The sequence below is a fragment of the Saccostrea cucullata genome, unplaced genomic scaffold (assembly GCF_032062105.1).
Source record: "Saccostrea cucullata isolate Sc308-1 unplaced genomic scaffold, CSIRO_AGI_Scuc_v1 ctg10968, whole genome shotgun sequence".
Classification (NCBI taxonomy): domain Eukaryota; kingdom Metazoa; phylum Mollusca; class Bivalvia; order Ostreida; family Ostreidae; genus Saccostrea; species Saccostrea cuccullata.
Genome location: NW_026934586.1, coordinates 22457 through 47409, shown reverse-complemented (window position 1 = coordinate 47409; position 24953 = coordinate 22457). Strand labels below are relative to the sequence as shown.

Below are 24953 nucleotides of genomic sequence, written 5' to 3'. Positions count from 1 at the left end.
AGATTTACAAATCCATTTGACAGTAATCATTGGCATTTATTTTCCACCATCAACTCCACACAGTTCACAGGAAGTACGTGCTATATTTGTAGTAGCGTGCTTGTGCTGTCAATCAAAATAATTCGACACAGTGGAGATGTGGAAATCGCGTTTCACCGAACATGCCGAAGGCAAAGAGTCACTTAGTATTCCAAGAAATTTTAATATTTTTCCCCTATCATTTCTGGATCTGATTTTTGCATTCCTGCAGAAAAAAATAATTCGAATATATACTTGGAAGGATTAAGTTTTAAATTGAATGGGAAACATGTTCCCTGCCAATTTAAAATACTTCTGTCGGCACAAGTTTATACAAAAATACTATTGTTTAATGACTATTTGATGTTGGTTTTAAGACTGATTTTCTTGTGTTACAATAAAAATTAAATATAAATTAAAATATACTGTAAAAACTCAATAAGAATTTTATTTCAGGAGAAAAGGCACCGGGGGAGGGGGGGGGGATCTTAATTATACTGAATGGCAAAAACATGTTTTTAAACATATGTTTAGGTACGATGAAGGAAGGAATTTTCCTTCTCTAATAATAGACTATTTTAAACAGTTGGTCTTTTCTAAAATTTAAAACGACATCATCAATTTAATTATCTCTAAAGATATTTAATTAACTGAATATTTCCAGTACTGTTCATAATTCTCAAACCTACATGTAGTTTAAATACGTGATCTGTAGAAATAATTTTTTTATGTATTCTTGTTCTGTAAAAGACTTGGATGAATTATTATACATCCATTTATAATTTGTCCTCTTTAAAATTACATCAAATTGATGCCGTGCGTGAAACATTTGTACATTGCCCTTTTTGAAGTTAATATTTTAGCATCGTTCTACATACATGTAGGTACTTCATGTATTAATTATTTTCCAGGGAAAACTCATGAAATAAGTAACAGCTGAGTTATAATAATAGAAATATAAATGTCACAGATAATTTTTGCAATGAAATAATTATTCTTCAAACACGATATCTAAGTTATTTAATTTAAAAACATGTAAATCCTTACCATCAAAAAGATAAGTCCTTTCACTTCGGAGTTCCGAATGACAATGAAGACTGAACGATAAGTGAACGGTGAACGCAAAGTGAACGCAAAGTAAACGGAACGAAGAGCAAACGGTGAACGTTTTGTGAACGGTGAACGCGAGCGCACGGTGAACGGTGAACGCAATACTGTGAACGAAGAGCGAACGGTGAACGCACGCTGAACGAACGGTGAACGAACGCTGAACGAACGGTGAACGAACGCTGAGCGAACGGAAAAATGGGAAAGTAGAACGTTTCAGGGACTGTATGTGATGTATTAAGTCCCTTGCTTTTTAACATTTTCATAAACAAAATTGTTGATGAATTAAACAGTATCAATTCTGATCCGATATTGGTAAAGGACACAAAAATACACTGTTTGTTATATGCAGATCTATGACTTAATTTTATTGTCAAGTAGTCCTGATGGTCTACAATGTAGCCTTAATACTCTTGAAAATTATTGTGTTAATTGGAAGCTGGAGATTAATACGTCCAAATCAAAAATTCTGGTATTTAATTCTAATGGTAAAACCTTTTTAAACCATTTTACTATTAATGGTATCTGTATTGAAACTATCATAACCGGGTCAATCTCATTCTGGACTCCAGCCTTAATTGATGTTAAATCCTAACCAGCAAAGGTTTAGGAAGGCAGAGTCCCGAATGACATTGGGCCGATCATGCATATTTTTGATATCCACCAGGATCCTATTAAATTCTGAAGTAAAAGGTTAACCAACTTCCTTCTGAATCTGACGTAAATTTTAAAGGGACTCTCCACCACTTTCCATAAAAAAAAACCCAATAATTTTAAATTTTAATTCTTCGGTTCTCATAATCTGGTTACACTCGTTCACTGTCATTCGTGAAGAGGTAACGGGATCTCCTGAACTCTCGCTTGGCCTGTTAAGGTACCGGGATGTTTCAATTCAGCTTCTCTTTTATCTTATATAATTCCTTGTAAATTTGTGGACCAGAGCGGCCGCCATTGTTGGGGAGTGGAGATGTTACCCAACCTGTATGAAATACAACCAAGGCAGTCAAGATTCAGCTTTCCACTCTTTATTTAATAAAACAATCTATTTGTAATCTTTATGATTACAATAAATAATTCCACACAAAATACTAAACAATTTACTAAACATTATTAGTCTTAATATAAAAAAAAAATGTTATCTGTAAATAAATTAAGCCATGTGAAAACTTCTAATAATTTAACAAAAACCGCGCAAGTCTAGAAAATTATCTCACCTGTATGAAATACAACCAAGGCAGTCAAGATTCAGCTTTTCACTGAAATCTTGTCTATCCTGGCCGTTCATTTCATACCAGGTTTACTTTTGTAGATTTCCATTTCCATATTTGTAACTCGTTCGAAATTTGCAATAATTACTTCTTATTTTGATTTGAATTTTAATTACTAGTATTCTGACCTTGGGTACTTTTTAAACTTTTAATGCACTTTTAAAATAATTGCCGATCTTTTGCATAATCTTTAAATATTGTTTTCCGTAGTTAATTTATCCAAATATTTGACCTCTGGTCACTTCAATGTTATTGGTCGCTCCTTCCTCCTAACCAAATGCCTTTCCTAATAAACGATTCATTTCTTGGAACTGGCCAGGTTAAAGTTCAACTTTTATTTGTTTACCTCTTTACCTGCTTCTATATGATCGCGCCCACGTGTGCTATCTCCGACAAGTTAATTACGCTGAGCTGACCAGTACAAATTAATTCCATGTGTTAGATCTTCTTATTTTTAGTGCAATTTTTGTTATGATAAATTCCCCCTTCTGTCGAAAATCTTGTCCCCAAGATTTGTTTAAAGAGTTTATGATTTGGAATAATTTGACTTGCTGTAAAATCTACATAAAACCGAAAATTCAATAATTCAATTTGTTTGATATTTTCGCACCGACATAAACTTTAATTACAAATTTATTAAAAATTACCTTTCAGATGGCTTTTACAAAGGAATTATCTAAACATATATTACTACATATTATATAATTTGAATTCAAACACAGAGGTACATGTATATAATTAAAAATACACTTTCTAACAAAATTACTATATAAAAAAAAACACAACACGAAACATACTATGTACACTTTTCTTGGTTGCTTTTTTTTTTCCTCTGGGCAGTGATGGCATTTTTTTTTTATGCAGAAAAACACAGTAGTGACGAAAAAAAATGTTACAAAGCTCGATTCACAAAAAGAAAATTAATGCTCTGACCATTCATGGAACATAATCATTCTCATTGTATGGATTTAGACACTTTTCACAAAAATATCATTTGATTGTTAAATGTATATGTATCCCCTGTTCACATTTGACAAAAATAATTTCCACAGTGCCGCATGATAAACACTTTTATTACAAGACATTATCCCTGTAAAATATATACATATAGTCCTATATTTGACGCATACTCGATCTTTCTGCTTTGAAAAAAAATCTTTAAAGTTAAGTCATTATTATTTATGAAAGGAGAAATGATTCTCGAGCTATTCGGAAGAATGTAAAATATCTAGGTACATAACCTTCCACTACGATCATTTTCCCTTCGAATATTTCTCTCCAAACCCCTTGTTTGGTAGACTATTATAAAGTCCCGACTTAACCTTTAACCTCAATAATGGTATAAGGGTTTCCCTTTGCTATATTTTAAGGCCCTTAAAATTCCCATTTATTGGATTTATTTCTGTGAAACTTGTTTAACGTACACAAATGCATGGTCAACGGGGTCCCCTTCTATGGTTCAAGACCCATCCCATTTAGCCTTTATTAATGTGAAACTTGTTTAACTTACACAAATGGTCAACGGGGTCCCCTTCTATGGTTCAAGACCCATCCCATTAGATTTATTCTCTTGATTTGTATCATACATTCAACCTGAAGAAAACTTCTTATTTTGCAAGAATTTTTTTTTATATTTGTTTATAAACGTCAACAATCTTTATATCTGGTAAATTATAAAACATTGCCCATGTAAAAAATAATTTCAACAATATGACAATATTCTAAAAACCATCGTCGTAAAAAAATAATCTTGCATAACAAAGGTAGGCATTTTTTAAAAAAAAAATATATACTGTCCTACCTGTACTGTCATTTTTTTTTCAAAGTCTTATTCATAGGACACAAATAAACTGTCCCACCACTGGATAATGCTCTTAGGATCGAAAGCAAGGGCTTCGGCACGGAACCACTGTAGTTATCCAAATATATAAAATTGTTCGAGTTTCTGGTCACCAAAGGACGGGTTGGTAGTAGTTACAATGTCCTGTTTGCACAATTAGTATTTCGTTAGTTCGTTTTCAGTTCGTTTCGTCTGTTTTATTATACGCAAGGTCGGCAAAAGATTGTCAAAACTGTGTTAGTCCTATAATTTCTCTTACCCAGAGAGTGTCAATATTTTTGTAGGTCTCTTGGCCTCGTAGATCGTCCAACGGCTCTGGTCCAAGTCTCGCCTTTTCGAGTCCTCTGTCCGAAAATCCAGCGGGATCGTGCACTAATCCTCGTCTGGCGGGGGGGGGGGGGGGGGGCGACGTAGAGAACTGGCAAAGTCTATTTTCTTCTTTCTGAATCTGACCCCATTTCTCCACCATATTTTATAAAAAAAATAACAATTTAAATTTTAATTACTCATTGTCACTTGTGAAAGGGGAACGGAATCTCGCTTGGCTAGTGGAGGTGCCGGGATGTCTCAAATTCGCATTTCTTTTATTATAAATTCCTTTTAAATTTGTGGACCAGAGCGGCCGCCATTGTTGGGGAGTGGAGATGTTACCCAACCTGTATGAAATACAACCAAGGCAGTCAAGATTCAGCTTTCCACTCTTTATTTAATAAAACAATCTATTTGTAATCTTTATGATTACAATAAATAATTCCACACAAAATACTAAACAATTTACTAAACATTATTAGTCTTAATATAAAAAAAAAATGTTATCTGTAAATAAATTAAGCCATGTGAAAACTTCTAATAATTTAACAAAAACCGCGCAAGTCTAGAAAATTATCTCACCTGTATGAAATACAACCAAGGCAGTCAAGATTCAGCTTTCCACTGAAATCTTGTCTATCCTGGCCGTTCATTTCATACCAGGTTTACTTTTGTAGATTTCCATTTCCATATTTGTAACTCGTTCGAAATTTGCAATAATTACTTCTTATTTTGATTTGAATTTTAATTACTAGTATTCTGACCTTGGGTACTTTTTAAACTTTTAATGCACTTTTAAAATAATTGCCGATCTTTTGCATAATCTTTAAATATTGTTTTCCGTAGTTAATTTATCCAAATATTTGACCTCTGGTCACTTCAATGTTATTGGTCGCTCCTTCCTCCTAACCAAATGCCTTTCCTAATAAACGATTCATTTCTTGGAACTGGCCAGGTTAAAGTTCAACTTTTATTTGTTTACCTCTTTACCTGCTTCTATATGATCGCGCCCACGTGTGCTATCTCCGACAAGTTAATTACGCTGAGCTGACCAGTACAAATTAATTCCATGTGTTAGATCTTCTTATTTTTAGTGCAATTTTTGTTATGATAAAACTGTCGACAAATATTGTTATCTTGGTATAAATCTTAAATGTAATGGCAAATTTAATCTTGCTGCAGCTCGGTTAGTTGATAAAGCCAGAAAAGCATTATTCAAGGTAAAGAAATCCCTCGGTTTACATCATTCCTGTCAATTGCTTGAAAAATTATTCGATACTATGATAATCCCCATTTTGCTTTACGGCAGCGAAGTTTGGGGTATTGACTTAGTCATAAAAAATTCAGGCTCAGCATCTTATGAAAAATTTCATATTAAATTTTTAAAAGAAATCTTAGGAGTTCATTGCAAAACTTCAAATAATGGCTGCTATTCTCAACTCGGGAGACTCCCAGTCAAATCAAAAATTATTATGTTTGCTATCAAATACCTTGATCATTTAATTTCAATGGAACATACATTGGCACATGAAATCTTTATCAAAACTAAAGAAACTAGCACATGGTCTATGTGTCTAAAAACTTGTCTTAATAACTTAGGATTTTCTTATTTAACAAATTTTAATATGTCAATGAAACCAGTGCTTGGCATTATTAAACAACGCATTCATGATCAAATATTACAAGAACAAAATGCAAATATAATAAACTCCTCAAAATTGTCTTTTTATCAGAACTTTTGTCTTGATAATAGACGTGCTCATTATGTTGACAAACTAGAGTCACTACATGATAGATCATTTTTAGCAAAAATTAGGTTAAGTGCACACAACTTAGAAATTGAAAAAGGTAGATATGTTGAAATTAATAAAAATAATAGGATATGTAAAGTATGTCAAAACCTTGATATTGAGGATGAAAAACATTTCATTTTGATATGTCCAAAATATGAAGCACAGAGAAACATATTCAAAACAAAACTATCTACTTTTCCTAACTTGAACCAAACAATCCATAATAATGACAAATTGTTAAAACTATTGATGAAAACTAGTTGTAACAAGAGGCCCACGGGCCTTATAGGTCACCTGAGCATTATGCAACAACTTTCCAGTGATTGAATTTGATTCATGTTTTAAACCAGATGCTATGCTATTCACAATTTTGAAAGAGGCACCATTGATCATCATAACAATACACTTAGCAGTTGCTTAGTTTGTTTACTTAACACCCATAGGCAGGGTAGGGGAACAAAAAATGCATTTCAAATAATCAGTAATATTCAGCAATAATCAGTAATGCCCCGATCACTCATCAACCCCTGACCCTTAAGCTTAGATACACACATTGCATAATTTTTGAAAAGGCACCCTTGCTTTTCAAAAATATTTCAATTGATTATTACCAAGAAGCAGATTTCAAACAATTCATCCAGTTTCAGTATATAAGTACAGTCCCCCCTATGACCCTGGGGCCATAAAATTCACAATTTTAGTAGAAACACTCTTGCTCATCATAACTATGCACTTAGTTAGTTTATTTAATACCCAGGAGCAGAGAAGAAGATTTTCAAAGAATTAATGTATTTTCACTATATAATCTATAGAGCCCCGCCCTAACACCAGAACCCCTAAACCTGGGGCCATAAAATTCACAATTTTAGTAGAAACACTCTTGCTCATCATAACTGTGCACTTAGTTAGTTTATTTAATACGCAGGAGCAGAGAAGAAGATTTTCAAAGAATTCATGTGTTTTCACTATATAATCTATAGAGCCCCGCCCTAACACCAGAACCCCTGACCCTGGGGCCATAAAATTCACAATTTTGGTAGAAGCACTCTTGCTCATCATAACTATGTACTTAGTTGGTTTATTAAATACCCAGTAGCAGAGAAGAAGATTTAAAAAGAAATAATGCATTTTCACTATATACTTATTTAGCCCCGCCCTAGCACTAGAACCCCTGACCCTGGGGCCATGAATTTCACAATTTTGGTAGAGGATATCATGCTGATTACAATCATACAAACAATTTGACTGCTTGATGTCCAGGAGTAAAGAAGAAGATTTTTAAAGATTGCATTAATTTTAGTGGTTTTTGCCCCACCCCCCAGGCCCCAGGGGGGCAGGGACCATGAAATTCACAATTTTTGTTCCCCTTTACCCATAGATGCTTTTTGCTAAATTTGGTTGAAATTGGTTCAGTGGTTGCAGAGAAGAAGATGAAAATGTTCAAATGTTAACGCACGACACACAACACACGACGCACGACGACGGACGAAAACAGATAGCAATAGGTCACCTGAGTTTACTCAGGTGACCTAAAAAGGTTCTTAAAATATTCTCATCATTTTTATGTCAAATATCTGATATAAGAAAAAAATATTTTAGCTATAAATGAGTAACTACATTGAACTGAATCATATGTATGTATTTATATAGTATTTTATGAGTACAATACATAATTTGCTACACCAATTGTTTGTATTCTAGTTGTGTTCTACTGTATTTTCATGCTTATCACTATGTTTTCTATGGGCCTTTACCAATTACTGTAATTGTGTTTGTGCCAATAAAATATTTGTATTTCATTTTGTATTTGTATTAATTTTGTCTTTATAAAAATTATAATAGGAAATAGAATTTTCAATTAAATAATGAATAACTGCCTATTTTATGGTTTCATATTATGATCAATCGACTGGCTTGCGTGATATTTTGAAGAATTACACCGCAAGTAATGGGAGCAGTGGGAGTATATGATTGTTCGACATAGTTTAAGAACGACGTATCAAGTGATAGATAGGAAGGATATTGTCGCATTGTTCTTTAAGTATTCGAATATCATAAATACTTCCCAGACCCACGATGCTTGTAATTGAAAAACAACTATATGTTAAACTCTCCAGTACTATAATGGAAATAAGCCTGTGAAGCAAATGATATGTACGACAACTTTTCTCCATTTTCCTTCTTTTTTGGGGGGTGGGGGGTTGTGCACCATCTAAGAGACGATTGTAATAGCATTGGCGGTGTTTTTATCTATTTATAAGCCTAGTTCAATCGATCTGGGGCGTATATTGTTTTTGTCCTGTCTACCTGTCTGTTGTCAATTAACTTTTACATTCGCCTAACTTTTGAACCATTAGAAATAGACTTCATTATTGGTATGCACATGCTTACTCCACCAATGAAGTTTTTTTTCCAATTTTTTTCAAGGTCAATGAACTTGTAAAACGTTGACTGTGACCTATGCATGTATATTTAAAATAGCTTTTATAAATTTTTGCCTTAACCTTTGAACGATGAGAAATAGAGACTTCATCATTGGTATGCATACTACACTACTTAAGCCCTATAAAATGACTCCAATGTTCATGACCTTGACCTACATACTATAAAAAGCTTTTTTAAACTTAATCCATTACTTCTGAACTCATGAGAGATAGAGACATTATTTAGGCTCTTTCAAATGACACCAAGGTTGGTGATCTTGACCTATACATGAAAAATAGATTTTATGATCTTCGTCATACCCGGTAGCTTTTGAACCAAAAGAGGAAAAGGCGAATGTTTATTTGGTAGGCATTCTCTACTAATTATATTCTTTCAAGTAACACCATTGACAATGACTTTGATACCTTGACTGTGACTTATATGCTATAAATATTTTTTTTTTCGAACTTTGTTGCTTCCGGGCGCAGAATGTTTCACAAACACATCTTGTTTTCACTTAATATAGAAGTTATTATGCAAGAACTAAGGAGGCAATTTCGATGGAAATCCCTTCTACTTACAGTGGAATATAGAGTTCTACTTACCCACAATCAACTGGTAATATTGTATATGTGGTGTGCACAAAGTTACCAATATCAAGAAATTAAAAGATTAAAAAAGAACTTTTAAGTTACAGTAAATAGGTAGTCACAGGAGACGAAATAATCAATTTTGCATGTTGGAGATTCAGACATGATAAGTGTTTGTGGTGTCTTCAAATAAAAGTAAAATTCATTTAGATCTACATATCTGTGTCTACATCAGCTGTTGACTTTCTCGCGAGTCCGTATACTTCATCCAGGTCGTGTCAGCAGGCTTCCGGTGCTGTAACCCCACGTAATATTTCATCACGTCATGTTTCACCTCGATTATATGCGTTTTGAGACCGGCGTGTCTAACTTTGTATGCTTCTTGGGAGAGGATACTGCGTTTTTCTTCAGATGGCCGGGTAAGTCCGTTCTCACAGCTATTCCTTTTGATAAGTTACTGTTCCTGGCCTTCGCTAGTATGGCATTACGGTTTTCCATCCTGGCGAACTTCACAATAATGGCTTCTGGTGCTGACTCCTGATAAGAATGATGATCTTCGTCAGTTTGCTCCTGAGAAAACAATTGATCTGTTCTTACTGATGCTTTTGTTTCAGGGAAAGTCATGTGCTCTTGTCACAACCATGATAACCAGAATAGGATCGTGCACTTTTATGAATGGTCAAGCGGGGGCATCACAAATAATTAAATCAATGGGGACACGTAAAGTATTGAATTCCATTTCTTTCTAAGTATTCTTTAACAAAATCGTTCATATTCTTTCTCTCTGTCATTCTGTACAGAATAAGTAGAACTTTTAGGAAGACTATTGTCTTTGAATAATTACATATGTTTGTCAGGTATGTAAACCAAAAATTTTAACCCGAAAGGTATTGAATATATGCAAATATTTAAAAGATTTGAAGTATCTGTGGCTTATTAAAGATCTTAATATATAGATTTACTGACAACCATCATCATAAATAAACAACTTCGAATACTTCCCAGACCCACGATGCCTTATTACTTGTAATTGAAAACAACTTTGACCTTTGACACATTCGTCTTGTTTAAATCTCTGGAGGAAGGCCTGTTTAAACACAGTGAAGTTGACCATAAACTAGTCTCCAAGCGTTAAAAACCAGTGCTTCACAATTTCTATTGTGTTGAACGGGAATATGTCTAACGCTTGCTTATCGGTCAAGGCATACTGACTCGCAAATAGCATAAATGTCATCCACCACAGGCACGTAGCATTATTTTTGAAAGGGGGGGGGGGCAACTACTCCAGCATGCTAGAATAGAATAGAATATTTATTCAACCAATTTGGGCCCACAGTGGAGCATACAGAACAGTGTCCAAAATCATCACAGTTATACATATACAAAACAGAACAAAACAAACATTGTATAATGAACAGAGAGTTAGCTATCTTCTTTTAGGATGTATAAAATGTACATTATAAGTATACTATTTATAATATCTGCAATATGCCTATATTAAACTATGTTGTTTTCTCTTATTAAAATTTGCATTTAAAAGTTGGCATAATAAAACAACAAATTCAGAATCTTCATTTGACATAATCCATGTAAACAGGTCAACATTGTTAAGAAGTATCAAATTAGGAAAGGTTTTAAAGATTTTATCTAAAAACTCTCTTCTTGAGTCATTATAAAATGGACATTCTAGCAAAAAATGCAATTCATCCTCAGTTGGAATTGAGGTGCAGTAACGACAGACTCTCTCACACCTGGGAAGAATTTCATTTTTACCACATTTATTAAGTTTCCTTTCATATCTACCTGTTTCTACCCTTAAACAATGATTACTAATTCTGAATTTTGCGAGAATTACTCGATTGTCTCGGTTTTTCATATTCAAATATTTTTCAAAATAAAAAGACCTTTTATACTTAAAATATATGTTTAATTTACCAAAGCCTTCCAAATAATTGGTACGAATATCATTCCAAGTGTTTAAAAAACTATTGTGTAGTTGTCTTTTCATGTACAATTTAAATTTGTTTTCACTTAGTTTTTTGCAAAGGGACAAGTTAATATTAAGTTTTTCGCTGTAGAATAATATACTGGAGTACCAATCACTGTTGATGATGTTTGATTTGCACTCATTGAGAGCTGCTTTCAGTAGGTTAGATGATGTATGTTCTAGTCTATACCAGTACATGAATATTTGCTTTAACATGTCTAAATACAATGGGTACCTCCCTAGTTCAGAATAGATTCCTACATTTGTACAAGATTTAGATACACCCATAATATATTTACAGAATTTCATATTGAGTTTTTTAACTTCCCAATCTTTAAATATATCAAAAAGAGGGATATTTTTCCTTTTTGGAGTAATGTTTATAATGCTCCAGTTCTCACAGCCATATAAAGCTATAGGTTTAATACAGTGATCAAATATATGTAAAAATGTTTTTAAGGAGGGGTTAGCATTTTTTACATCCCTATAGAATTTAAAGCATGCCTTTAAACTTTTCTGATACAGTTGTTTTTTGGCTTCAGTAAACTTTCCATTGTTTTCAAGAGTTATCCCTAAATATTTATATTGTTTTACACATTCTATAATGTCATTACCAAGTTGGAATGCTTCCTTCAGTAATTTACCAGAGTTATTAAAAATTATTACCTTTGTTTTTTTTATGTTTACTTCTAAACACCACTCACTACAGTAATCATGGAGGAGATTGAGTTTACATTGAAGGTCTGATTTTGAATTGGATAATAAAACAAGGTCATCTGCATACAGGAGACATGAAATCATTTCTTTATCTAGAGTAACAGAAACAGAATTATGATCCAAAATACTTGGGAGGTCATTTATAAAGAGTTTAAACAAATTTGGACTAAGGACATCCCCTTGTCTGACCCCAACCCCAGATGTGAAAAAATCTGTCATTTTATCATTTACTTTCACACATAATCTATCATTCTTATACATAGATTTTAAAATTCTGTAAAAATATCCATTTATATCGTTTGATTGCAGTTTATACATAATGCCAACATGAATAACTTTATCAAAAGCCTTTCGAAAATCAACAAAACAGGCATATAATTTCTTATCACCAGTCTTGAGATATTTGTTGAGTAAACATTTCAACACAAATATATGATCTGAAGTGCGAGATTTCTTGGAGAAACCTATATGTGATTTATGAATAGTATCATTTTCCAGCAAAAAATTGTCAAGTCTATTATTCAAAATTAAGTTAAATAATTTTCCAATACTATTGTTAATAGCTATGCCTCTGTAATTTTCTGGCTTATTTGGATCATCAGATTTGAATAGAGGACAAATAAAACTTTCTGACCATTTTGAAGGATACTCTCCAGATGTAAATACAGCATTAAATAGTTTTAACAAGCAAGGATTGATGAAATGTTGCGAAGCTTTAAGCATTTCATTTGAGATATTGTCTAATCCAGGTGTTTTTTTCAACTTAAGCTTAGAAAATGCTTCTTGTAATTCTGTGTTTGTAATTTTTTTGTCTATCATAGAGAAACTGTAATTATTATCTTCCATTACTTTTAAATTTTCCTCTAAAACATCTAGTTTTTTTTTTCATTTTGTCTGAAACAGAAGTAAGATCTGAAAAATATTGGAACCAAGTATCGCCCTCGATGCAGTTTTGATCATCTCTTTTTTCGTTCCGCAGCTGGTTTACTAAGGACCAGTATTCCTTAGGATTATTAGACTCTAAATCATCAAGCTGGTTTAAAATGTTTTGTTTAAATTCTCTTCTCTTTTTTTTCCTTAGTTTTGAATATTGTTTGTTTAATTTTAAAAAGGAACCTCGCACGTTTGGATCTTTAGGGAAGCGAGACAGTGTTAATGCTTTATTTTGAACAAGTTTTTTCATTTTCAATAGGTCTTGATCAAACCATTTCTTGTTTTGCATTTTCATTTTAGATTTCTTCTTTTTCTGTAGTGAAGCTATACAAACTTTATCATAAATCATATGTACTTTGTTAGTGGCATTATTTATTCCAAAATTGTCTAGAGGGATTTCTTCATCTAAGAACTGTCTCATTTCCTTTTGTATTACAGGATGTGCAAAAGTCTCTTGAAAATTTAGTGCATTGTTTGCATTCCATACATAACGCAAAGGAAAATCATGTAATAGAGACTCATTATTCATATAATCATTATCAAAGGATGCTAAAATCTTAAAAGAAAGTTTACAGTGGCAATCAGAAAAATTTGCTTTAAAATCTGATACACCCATATAAAGAATATCATGAAATAGGCTTTGTGAAACAAGCACATAATCAACTACACTACATCCATAAGACTTTAGACAGGTAAAATTGCCTAAACTATCACCAAAGCATCTTCCATTCAAAATACGTATTTGGTTACTTATACAAAATTCTAATAAATCTTTGCCTCTAACATCAACAACATTATCTTGGCTAACTCTCTGTTCAATTGCAACATCAATATTATAGTAACTGTTATTAATTGGAATGTGAAGGGTACTGTCATCTATTATATAGTCTGCATCTGATCCTGTTCTGGCATTAAAATCACCAGTTAGAATGATATCTCCTAAATTCTTATATTTCTCAATAATGCTATTTTCAAGTAATTCTAATAACTCAATATTACTTTTTGGTGCATAATATACAATACATAGATATATATCCCTCTTAAAATTAAAGAAATCTCTACACAGTTTTATCCACTGATATTCTGTAGTACCATCATTAAGGATCTTAATTCCCTTTTTAATGCTTTTACGGACCAAAATGCCAAGACCTCTAAAGTATCGATTGTTTCTGGATTTTTGACGACAAAAAGGATAGTAATTAAATTCTTCAAATTTGATGTTATGTTCATATCCCACATGCGTTTCTGTTAAAAGAACTAAGTCGAAGTTATTAAATTCTGTTAAAAACTCTTTATCTAAGGTCTTGTCATAATGTTCAGATATAAGTCCCCCAACATTCCAACTACAAATATTTAAACTGCTTCTCATGTGAATTGTATATAACAAATTTGGTTACAGTTATAGTAATAATGAGGCTGTAAATACCCGGTAGGTATATTCTAATTCTAAGAGAATAATTGACAGAAGTATTCTACAATAAAATATAGTACAGCCGATGGAGTATAATAATAGTACGAGACTATAGATAAAAACTATAATGGTTTTGTACAATGACAACAATGTTATATAATGGTGTTAATAAAAACTGTAAACAGGGTATCACTATTGACTATATTAAATTGGTTGGACAAATACTCAGATTGTAGTACAAACTATTACAACTAGATTGTAAACTATGAATTTCAAACTAAAATGTCTAGATTTACAAACTTGAATACACAAGTAAATTACTTTTAATCAAGAAAATCGGTAACGTGACTAGACTTGAAAATTGGCAAACTTTGAGTCACCACTGAGATCTGAAATCGTGTCCACGCCAACGGTCACCTCCCCGACCCTTGTTACCATAATACGGGTTACCGGGTTCACCTCCCCGACCCTTGTTACCATAATACGGGTTACCGGGTTCACCTCCCCGACCCTTGTTACCATAATACGGTTTATTGTAGTAGCCTCTTCCTTTGTACTGCATATCGCGACGAGATAAATTCAAAGCTGTGTCAACTGAGCTGCGAATGTTAGATGCCAGCACTGCTGTACCTTGGTGGGAAAGGTGGTATCCATCCTTAGCGTCAACGTATCTTAGAATTACTTCTCCCTTGTACGCCATGTTACTATTGTCGCAAAAGATAACAAGACTATCATCCTTCAGTTTCTGTTTCAGCAGGGCAGTGACTATCTGTCCTCTGGTATTGTATTCATCCGAGTCTTTCCTTGGAGTTGGGAGTGAAATTACAATTTTTGTAACTGGCATTTTGTCGTGAATTAATTTGCATATCTCTGACATCTCTTCTACACATGCATTAGGAGTTTTATTTCTTAAATCATTTGTCAATGAGTGTAATGTAATAAGATCTGGAGCCTCTGTTAAATTCCTGATTTCTTTAACAGTATCTTCTAAAGTATAGGCAGTTATTTTGTTCACACTATACTGGGAAGAAAGTTTATCTGGGTTTATTCCTTTTATATTGGAAGTTCCAATCAAAGTGACATGGGGTTTTACTTGGTTTTGACGAGTTGTTTTTGTTTGGAAGTCCCCGCTGTTATCGTCACGGCAATTATGTAACTTTAAGCTCACAATTTCTTCATCTTTTTTATCAAGTTCTGTTTTCATTGATGCAATTTTTGTCTCTAATGTATCTATCTGGGCAGATCTATCTGCCATGATATTTGTGGTCTTTTGCAGGTCTTCTGTGTACCTCTTCATTTTCTCTGAGAATGTGTCATTCTGTTGTTGCAGAGATGAACATTTTGCTTCTAGGTTAGATTTTAATACCTCTTTTTCAAGTGTTGACATGTGATTGAAACTGTTCATTTTTGTTTTGAGTTCTGTGTTTTCTTTTTCAAGTTTTGATGTCTTATTCATAAGTTCATCAAATTTGTTCAGTAGTTGTGTGAAATTCACTTCATTGGCTTGCATGCTTTGATTATGTAGTTTTTGCATTGTTTCTAGCTTTGTTGTTAATATTGCTGAGTGTTGATTAAATATCCTTTCAATCGCACCTGTGAAATGGCTTTCCATTCTAGACATAAATGTCATCACTTGGGTTTCTGCTTGTTCTCTGGGTGTAATACTCTGGCATTCAGCTAGATCACTCTGCTCTGTGTTACAACTAGCATCCACTTTTTGCATTAGAAGGTTTGGTCTGTCTATGATATTGGTGTCTGTGACCCATTTTTCTTTTGTTTCTTCGGTATCGGTCAGTTCTAAAACTGTGTCATTCATGTCGCTCCCTTGACTACTATTGTCATCACACTCATGAATTTGTGCATCATCAGCAATTAGTGATTCTTGAATTTCATGCATGTTCTGTGCCTTCTCATTGAGGGAGGCAAAGTACTTGTCCTTAAATTGAACACATTTGGCGCCTTGAATAACTACGGAGCCTGATTGGTAGAAATTAATTTTCACGGAGTTATTGACCGAGCCTTCATAGTCAAAAACTACTTTTATAACACAACAAATATCACTGGTCGTCACCGTTGTTTTTTTCTCATCGAAGAAATCAAGTACTGCTTTTTTCCATGCCGGTATAGATTCACTAGCTAAATGGAATGAAACATTGTTAATTTTCCCATCACATTGTATGTGTTCTTTTGGTATCTCAGGTTCAGAAATGCCTTCATTGTGTTTGGCCGGAGCCATACCCTGGTTCCTACGACCTTGCGGCATCATGTATATCTAAATATTTATATGAAACGTTACCTGCCACTTCACAAAACGCAGTATTATGAGGAAATTGTTCAGATTGTTGCTAAAACACTATTACCATTATGGGGACGAGGTAGGTAACGTGAAAATGGACAATTTTATTCGCTGACCACGATGTCCATGTGCGCCGCCATTACCGGAGAGGTTCACGGCGAGATACTTTTGACTTGGCGCCGCGTAACCTCTAGCATCCATTGTAAAAATTCTCGCCGCTGAAACCCCAAGTGGAAGTAAATTATTTTATTAAGAAATAAGGCTTTGTATATTAACGAATGGTATGAAATAATAAAATACTCAATATTTACGATAAAACTTACGCATGAAACACTGTTAACCTCTCGTATTAGCAATAAATCCATTTTTTTAATCGAAGCAGAAATTGAAACAAGTCGTCAGTTTAAAATTGGGAAATGGAATTTAGAAAATCTGACGAAACGAAACTAGTGTAATGCAACGAAAATTTCGTTTTCTGACAAGCAATCCGCAAAATTAATGTGAAGTCAAATCGAAAGTACTTCTGGTGACAAATTGGAATAATGACAATTTTAATTAAATAACAATGATGCACACTGAATAAAATGGATTTTATTATTTCTTATGGCTTTCATACCCTATGCAAACACGAAGGTACCTGAAATTTACTTGTTAACAGTTTATTTCTGCATAATACGTTCCGCCCAAAATTTCAGGCGGAACGAGCTCGTTAGAAAATGGCATTCGGATGTAAGAGTCCGAGGTATATAAGGAGCGTAGGGACGTTAACCGAGGCTCTTACTTGTAGGAGTAGGGGGCCAACCTGAGAAATTTTTTTTTTACTTACCAAAAAAAAAAAAACAAAAACCGAAAATGTGTAATGCCCAAACTCGAAAATCTTATTTCCTAAGGGGGAGGGGGGGGGGGGGTAGTGTCCAACTTTTTTCAAGGCCAACTGCCTTTCACTTCCAATTTTTTCCTGTATTTCCTTGCTATAATTATACTGTGGTAAAAAAAGAGGGGGATCAACCATCGTTTCAATGGACATTTTCTATAGTAAAGGTAATGTTGGGGAAAAAAGTGGGGGGGGGCTCCCGCACCCCCCCCCCGTTTGCTACGTGCCTACACCATTGAAGGGGGGACGTCACTCCATTGTACAGTGTTAAATGTACTGTAACCCTTGGTGATGGTGGCTGGTATTGTTGTCTTGGTGTAATATTTGGCTGTGTTGTTGTAGATGTTAGCCGTTAGACATTTGTTGATGTTGTTTATGTTAATGTCCTTTGCGCTGTAGTTTTTCGTGGTGCCGTCTGGGTTAGTGGTTGGGGTGGAGGAGGATTGGGTTGGCCTTTATTCACTCGATTCTTATTCCAAACCATTGAGTTCGGTTGAGTTTAGGGATCTTGAGTATTCTCCACCGGTAAACTTCTAATTTATCATAATGAGCGTATGTAAAATATATTTTAAAAAGTAGTGGAACGAATTAAAATATTAATTTGAACATTGCAATATGTACTCCTAAAATTCACAAATATATTTTATTTCTTTGCAATGTATGTGAATTTGTATCTGAATGGAAATGTATATTAGATGTATATTTAGAGGAATTAATAAAATATTATTTAAATTCACCTGATGGATTCCAACTCTTTGTAGGCCTTTGACAAATTGTGTCCTCTCTTCTGAGTCAGGGGGCCCAACACAGACATCAGCTGGCTTAGGAATGGACCTCCCTGGATAGCACTCAGTCCTACAAAAATTGACAGGGGATTATTTACTAACGGGCATCATAAAAAACATTTGTTTGGAATCCAGTAAGAAAGGAAATTTACCTACAAATATGACGAGTCCGGCAATGGCATAGAAAAATGCCAGAGGGCCAGCGCGTCTTCATTCTTGACGGAACTCCCATCCTCGGAGAAGATGTAGTTCGTCAGCTCCTTCAATAGAATTCGTAAAAACTCCCTTTTCGCCCCCAACCCCCCCCCCCCCCCCCCGAGATCTTCCGCGTTTTCCCCATAGAAAGTTATTTCCAAGGTCAGACGCAGGTTGGTGGCATGTTGTATTTCTTCTGCCGCATCCCGAAAGAGGTTCTTTCGGCTTGTAGTCTCCCAGACAGCCTCTTCCGTCACGTTCAAGACATCAAGGGGACTCCCTTGTAGTATATTTTCGACAAAATCCCCCCAGAGCGCTACTGGTTCCTCTGTCTCGAGCCTAATGAAAATATATTAATATACATATTATTTTTCTTTAGATAAGATTTTAACATTTTACGAAATGTAATAAGACACGATAGGTTGGTAGACAAGTAGTGTCATTTTAATAAAATATTTGATTTCATGATTTGTTCGTTTAAGACAATCTGGAGCACGTGATTATTTCATATGGTACTGATAATTTTTAATGAAATCGGTTTACCAGCTGCTAAAACATATGTTACATGTTTTAACAAAATTTTCTAGCCTTATTGGGGTGACTGTAGGTTCCGACTTTAGTAGCACTGGTGGCAATGCTGGACTGTTTTCCAAAAATACCTGATTATATCCGGCGAATGACGAAAGGGGGGCCTGGGGTGGTGTTGTCAGAGTCATCATAGGGGTGACTGTAGGTTCCGACTTTATTAGCACTGTTGTCCATGCTGGACTGTATTCCGAAGATACCTGACTATATCCGGCGAATGACGGAAGGGGGGCCTGGGGTGTTGTTGTCAGAGTCATCATTAAGGTGACTGTAGGTTACGACTTTAGTAGCACTGGTGGCGATGCTGGACTGTTTTCCGAAGATATCTGACTATATCCGGCGAATGACGGAAGGGGGGCCTGGGGTGTTGTTGTCAGAGTCATCATTGGGGTGACTGTACATGTAGGTTCCGACTTTATTAGCACTGGTGTCGATGCTGTACTGAAATCCGGAGATACCGGACTGTAATCCGGAGATACGGGACTGTAATTCGGAGATGAGGGACTGTAATCCGGAGATGAGGGACTGTATCCCTGGGATTTTATAGGCACTGGTGGGTTGAACTCTCCTGACTCTGTCGACGCAGGATTATGGCTATCAGTCAACGTGTTACATACTGGTGTCGTGAGGGCAAACGTTGACCGGATACGTTTTTCAAACGTTGTATATTTCCCTGGGTTGTCTTCTCTGTTACAAAAATTAATAAATAAATAAAAAATAGATAAGTATACTAAGAATAATTTAAAAAAACAAATAAATAAACGCAAACAAACAAGCAAAATAAACTTAAAATAAAATATATATTTTTTTATTTTTAACAAATACTTTAAACCAAAGTGAGTCTGCTTCATGCTTTACTATTCCTTTATTTGATTTTTTGTACCTTAAAGTCTGTAAAGTTTACCTGAATGTTTTCATCAGTGGATGCGCCTCTTTCTTCTGCTGCGAGAACCCCTCACTCTCAGGGCTGTTTTCTTTCTTCATTTTCCTATGAAAAGATTTTCAAAAAAAAGAGTAAAAATTGTTAATGTTTACAATTTAAAAGATTTTAATAGCACGTGGTGGAGTGGGGGTATTCTTTACTCCAGCATGCTAGAGGTTCACGGCGAGATACTTTTGACTTGGCGCCGCGTAACCTCTAGTATCCATTGTAAAAATTCTCGCCGCTGAAACCCCAAGTAAATTATTTTATTAAGAAATAAGGCTTTGTATATTAACGAATGGTATGAAATAATAAAATACTCAATATTTACGATAAAACTTACGCATGAAACACTGTTAACCTCTCGTATTAGCAATAAATCCATTTTTTTAATCGAAGCAGAAATTGAAACAAGTCGTCAGTTTAAAATTGGGAAATGGAATTTAGAAAATCTGACGAAACGAAACTAGTGTAATGCAACGAAAATTTCATTTTCTGACAAGCAATCCGCAAAATTAATGTGAAGTCAAATCGAAAGTACTTCTGGTGACAAATTGGAATAATGACAATTTTAATTAAATAACAATGATGCACACTGAATAAAATGGATTTTATTATTTCTTATGGCTTTCATACCCTATGCAAACACGTAGGTACCTGAAATTTACTTGTTAACAGTTTATTTCACGCATAATACGTTCCGCCCAAAATTTCAGGCGGAACGAGCTCGTTAGAAAATGGCATTCGGATGTAAGAGTCCGAGGTATATACCTAGCGTAGGGACGTTAACCGAGGCTCTTACTTGTAGGAGTAGGGTATTCTTATATTTATGCCCCCCTTCGAAGAAGGGAGGGCATATTGCTTTGCTGCTGTCTGTCTGTCCGTCGGTCTGTCGGTCCACTTAGTTTCCGTTCATTTTCTTCGCAACCGTTGCACATACTGAAATGAAATTTGGTATACAGATATATCACATGAATATCTAGGTCAAGTTCTGGTTTGGATAAGATCACGCCATTTTTGACAGAGTTATGCCCCTTAGAATTAAAAAAAATACAATTATTTGCAGTTTCTGTTCATTTTCTTTGCAAACGTTGCACATACTGAGATGAAATTTTGTATACAGATATATCACATTAATATCTAGGTCAAGTTCTGTTTTGGGTACAATCGCACCATTTTTCACAGAGTTGTGCCCCTTGGACTTAGAAAAATTCCAATTATTTGCAGTTTCCGTTCATTTTCTTTACAACCGCTGCACATACTGAAATGAAATTTAGTCTACAGATATATCAGATGAATATCTAAGTCAAGTTCTGTTTTGGGTACAATCGCATTATTTTTGACAGAGTTTTGCCCCTTGGACTTTGAAAAATTCTAATTTGGGGGGAGGGGGCATAAGTGTTTTATAAACATCTCTTGTTTTTTTAGAATAAGAGTAGAGATTAAATAAATTTATCTTCTCAAAAGAATTAGTGAGTCTTCTGATTCACTTAATTTTCTGTTGTAATTAGGTTGACTTTGTTTAGGGGAGGGTTTATCTTCTTCAACCTGGTATTGGTCCTCCCAGGAGTTTCTAATAAATTATAAATTTTGAGCATTTTTTTAAAAAAAAAATTGAAGCAAACAAATGTTAACCTGTTTATTTTTATATATACATTGTTTTTCATTGTAACAGAAAATCACAATTCCAACATCAAAAAAATTTTTGACTTCAAAATGACAGCTAATAAATATTAAAAAGTGATAAATTTTAAAAAGAGTACTTACCCTGATTCAAACGCCACCTGAAATTCCTTCCCCATCTCGATCCACTTTTGCTCGAAATCTAAATAAGCTTCTGCAATTTTGAACAATTTGTTTTGAAGACTGATTTGCTTTGCATTTATTCTCTCTATTTATACTGATTCGGGAGAAAAGGGTCAGGGCTTGGCGTTTAACAACTGTATTTATTTAAATTATAGAAAATTATAGAAACCGTCTCAAAAAACGCTCGAACGATCATTCAAGAAAATATCGCGCGCGTTTTTATTAAAGTTCGACTAACGTTTCAGTAAAGACTGCGCGATGATGACTGCGCGCACGTTTTCTGTAATTTTTCACATATATTCTATAATTACGAGGGCCGTTCAAAATTTACGCGGACTTGTTGCACAGAAAAAATATTTGACGACATAATCGGCCAAATTGTCGCACATAATAGAGAACACCAAACACGCAACGAACGAACGTATCTCGACGATACGAACCGTATTGCTAGTTAATGAATACATCACTCGCTTTATATTCATTTTGTAATCATCAAAAGCGGATCCATTTGTTTTATCTCAATATCAACTCTCATTTGTCAGAATTCCTCTGTATCAGGGGGCTTTGCCCCAGCCCCCCCCCCCCCCTGGGATATGTCCTGGACCCGCTGAGGGCTTTAATGCAGCCCCCAAACCTCCCTGTCATCTACTGCCCATATGTATACACGTATATAATATGATAAAAAATTTAGATAGTTTTACTACTAGTACTCATTTTCTATAATTATTTTTTACGTCTTAGTTAGATATGAACGATCAATATCAGGTTGTAACTTTGACTGCTGTTGTACAAGAGGATGCAGTCATACACACACTCTCACGTGCGCATGATTCTGAATTTCTTGTATTCCATTGCATGGATATATGTAATTGAAAACAAAGATTAAGAAATAAAAAGAAAAGGCAAGTGCATTTTTTTTATTCCGCACATTTTCCTTGAAATAAAATGTTACATGTTGAGGAATTTGTCCATGCATAAATACATTTTCTTTTCTAATTCAGCATTCTGGGGAAGCCTCTCTAGATAGTTCTCATAGCACATCCTGGCTAGTTCAGATGTGGACTTTTTCCTCTTCAAGGGTTGTTGTTGCTCGATCTCAGAATCCGTATCATCTGCTTCAGATACTGGTATCGCTCGTTTCCTATCTGGTTGATAGCTTGTTGATGCTGTATTTTTGGCTGGAACTGCGGTATCCTTGACAGGTGTGCTTGTCTTATCTGGCTTACTACAACTGGGCTCAGAATCCCCAGAATCTTCCACCGCGGAGGGGACGTCCGTGCAGCGACCAAATGTCACACTCTGAAAGAAATTCAAATTTTTAAAATTCCTTTTTAATATAAGTTAATATTTACATGAAATTATTCTATCAAAGAAAGTCTTTATTTAGGTATTAATTGGGAATGTGCAGGTTGTATGAATTATACGCACACAGGTGTGGGGTGGGGGTGGTGTTAATCAGTCATTTTTTCTCTAGGTAAATCTTCAATGATTTATTATATTTATAAATTCTATTCTCCGTTGTTATTACCTTTACTAATTTTTTTTAAATTTTATAGTAATGTTGTCTTTATGAAATTTTAACAGCTATTGTTTACCTTTTGATATCTGTCAGAGGGCGTCAGTTTTTCGCTATACCGCTTGTCTGATGCTCTCAGTGTGGTTACAATGGAGAGTAATTCTGGATTTTCAATCTTGACGCTGTCGTCCTTCATATATCGTCTGACCTGATCCGACATTCTTCTTTTCAGTTTCTCGAATGCCCCCTCCATGTACAGAGTCCTTGCGTTTTCCGGAAGAAAATTAATGTTACTTCTTATATCCGCAAGGATAAGAGGCCAGTTGCATTTATGAATCAAGTAACTTCTAAATATCATAAGCAACTCCTCAACGGAAACTTCCACGTGGCTGCGCTTGCTCATATTTTAAAACACTACGTGAAAATGGCTATCTTGATGAAAGCGTGTTCGATTTATAATAAAGAAAAACCACTGGGGCGAAACCGTGATTGTAGCAAATAAGGCCAGATGAAGGGAAAAAATAGTTGTTTATGCGTTATGTTTCCTTTAATATTCACACATCGGTGTTTTAATAATCAAGAAACAAAAAGGTCATTAGTTATAAAGTTGTACTTAAAGGGTAAAAAAATAATTAATGATTAAGGAGTGAATAAAGAATACATTAAATATATTGATGGGGTTTCTCAAAAATGAAAAATGCTCGGTAAAATTTAAACATCTCGTGACTCTGAAGTTTCCTGTTGCAATCTATTTGAAAAAAAAATGTTTGCTAAAACAAATATATATATATTCATTACTTATATGTTGGAAAAATGACCCTTGTGTTTGTCGTATAAATGTTATAGAGAGAACATAAATTAAAAAAACGAACAAAATAATATAACTTTCCCTTGGTCCAAAAACACCAACAGTAAACATGGACGACAGAAAACAGCTTTTTCTGCTGATAGCTTTCATGTTTCTTCAGTACAGACGGAATACTTGGATTGCCATACCTTACGAAAATAGCCGAGAGAGGTTCTTTCTAATGATTCTGCTAATGTTTCTTCAGAACAAAATTCAGGGGACAGAACCGTTTCCTTACACAGAAAACGAAGAAAGGATTGGGTTCCTCTTTGTTTTAAATTTGTGCCGACAATATATATCATCCTCGCGTCTCCCTCCTCCTTGCGATAGTTTCAGGATAGAATCCAGAGTATTACAGAGTGCACCAGCAAACCCTGCCATGTGGGTCCCAAGGGATACTTACCGAGACCTAAGGTCAAGGCCCTTTGAGTTCTGGATACTGAGTGGTGAGACGATTGATTCATTTGTAGAATTAATGAATCGAGTTTTTTTATACGTTGAGTTGCATGGAAACATGAGAAATGGGCAATTAATGAGTTTAGAAAATAGAGTTTTAATGACATTAATATGGCTTAGGCATTATCCAACTTATCCATTGCTTTCCCTGTGCTTCGGAGCAAGTACATCAAGTGTAGGCTACATTTTGAAGAAAACATGGTTTATGCTGTGGGACATATTGGCTTCAGAAATTCGCTGGCCAACAGCAGCAGAATGGTTATCCATGAGAGGT

General features: G+C 34.6%; 2 protein-coding genes across 2 annotated transcripts; both read right to left on the bottom strand.

Moving 5' to 3' along the window:
• Positions 1-14612: 14612 nt before the first annotated feature.
• LOC134241037 (interaptin-like) lies at positions 14613-16772 on the bottom strand. The gene is made up of 2 exons (XM_062723133.1): positions 14899-16772; positions 14613-14814 (listed from the first exon to the last, which is right to left on the bottom strand). The coding sequence occupies exons 1-2, from the start codon at positions 16661-16663 to the stop codon at positions 14774-14776; spliced, it is 1806 nt and encodes a 601-aa protein (XP_062579117.1). The 5' UTR covers positions 16664-16772; the 3' UTR covers positions 14613-14773.
• A 6016-nt stretch (positions 16773-22788) lies between these two features.
• LOC134241038 (uncharacterized) lies at positions 22789-23906 on the bottom strand. The gene is made up of 2 exons (XM_062723134.1): positions 23456-23906; positions 22789-23159 (listed from the first exon to the last, which is right to left on the bottom strand). Exons 1-2 carry the CDS (start codon positions 23777-23779, stop codon positions 22809-22811), a joined length of 675 nt encoding a protein of 224 aa, XP_062579118.1. The 5' UTR covers positions 23780-23906; the 3' UTR covers positions 22789-22808.
• Between the last annotated feature and the right edge of the window lie 1047 nt (positions 23907-24953).

What these genes read in the sequence shown, in the direction of transcription:
- LOC134241038 (XM_062723134.1), bottom strand. Translation starts at nt 23,779, where the DNA reads ATGAGCAAGCGCAGCCACGTGGAAGTTTCCGTTGAGGAGTTGCTTATG. An exon ending in CCTCTGACAGATATCAAAAG is followed by an intron (nt 23,160 to 23,455) that starts GTAAACAATAGC and finishes AATTTCTTTCAG; the next exon opens with AGTGTGACATTTGGTCGCTG.
- LOC134241037 (XM_062723133.1), bottom strand. Translation starts at nt 16,663, where the DNA reads ATGATGCCGCAAGGTCGTAGGAACCAGGGTATGGCTCCGGCCAAACAC. An exon ending in TGGTAACAAGGGTCGGGGAG is followed by an intron (nt 14,815 to 14,898) that starts GTGAACCCGGTA and finishes AGGGTCGGGGAG; the next exon opens with GTGACCGTTGGCGTGGACAC.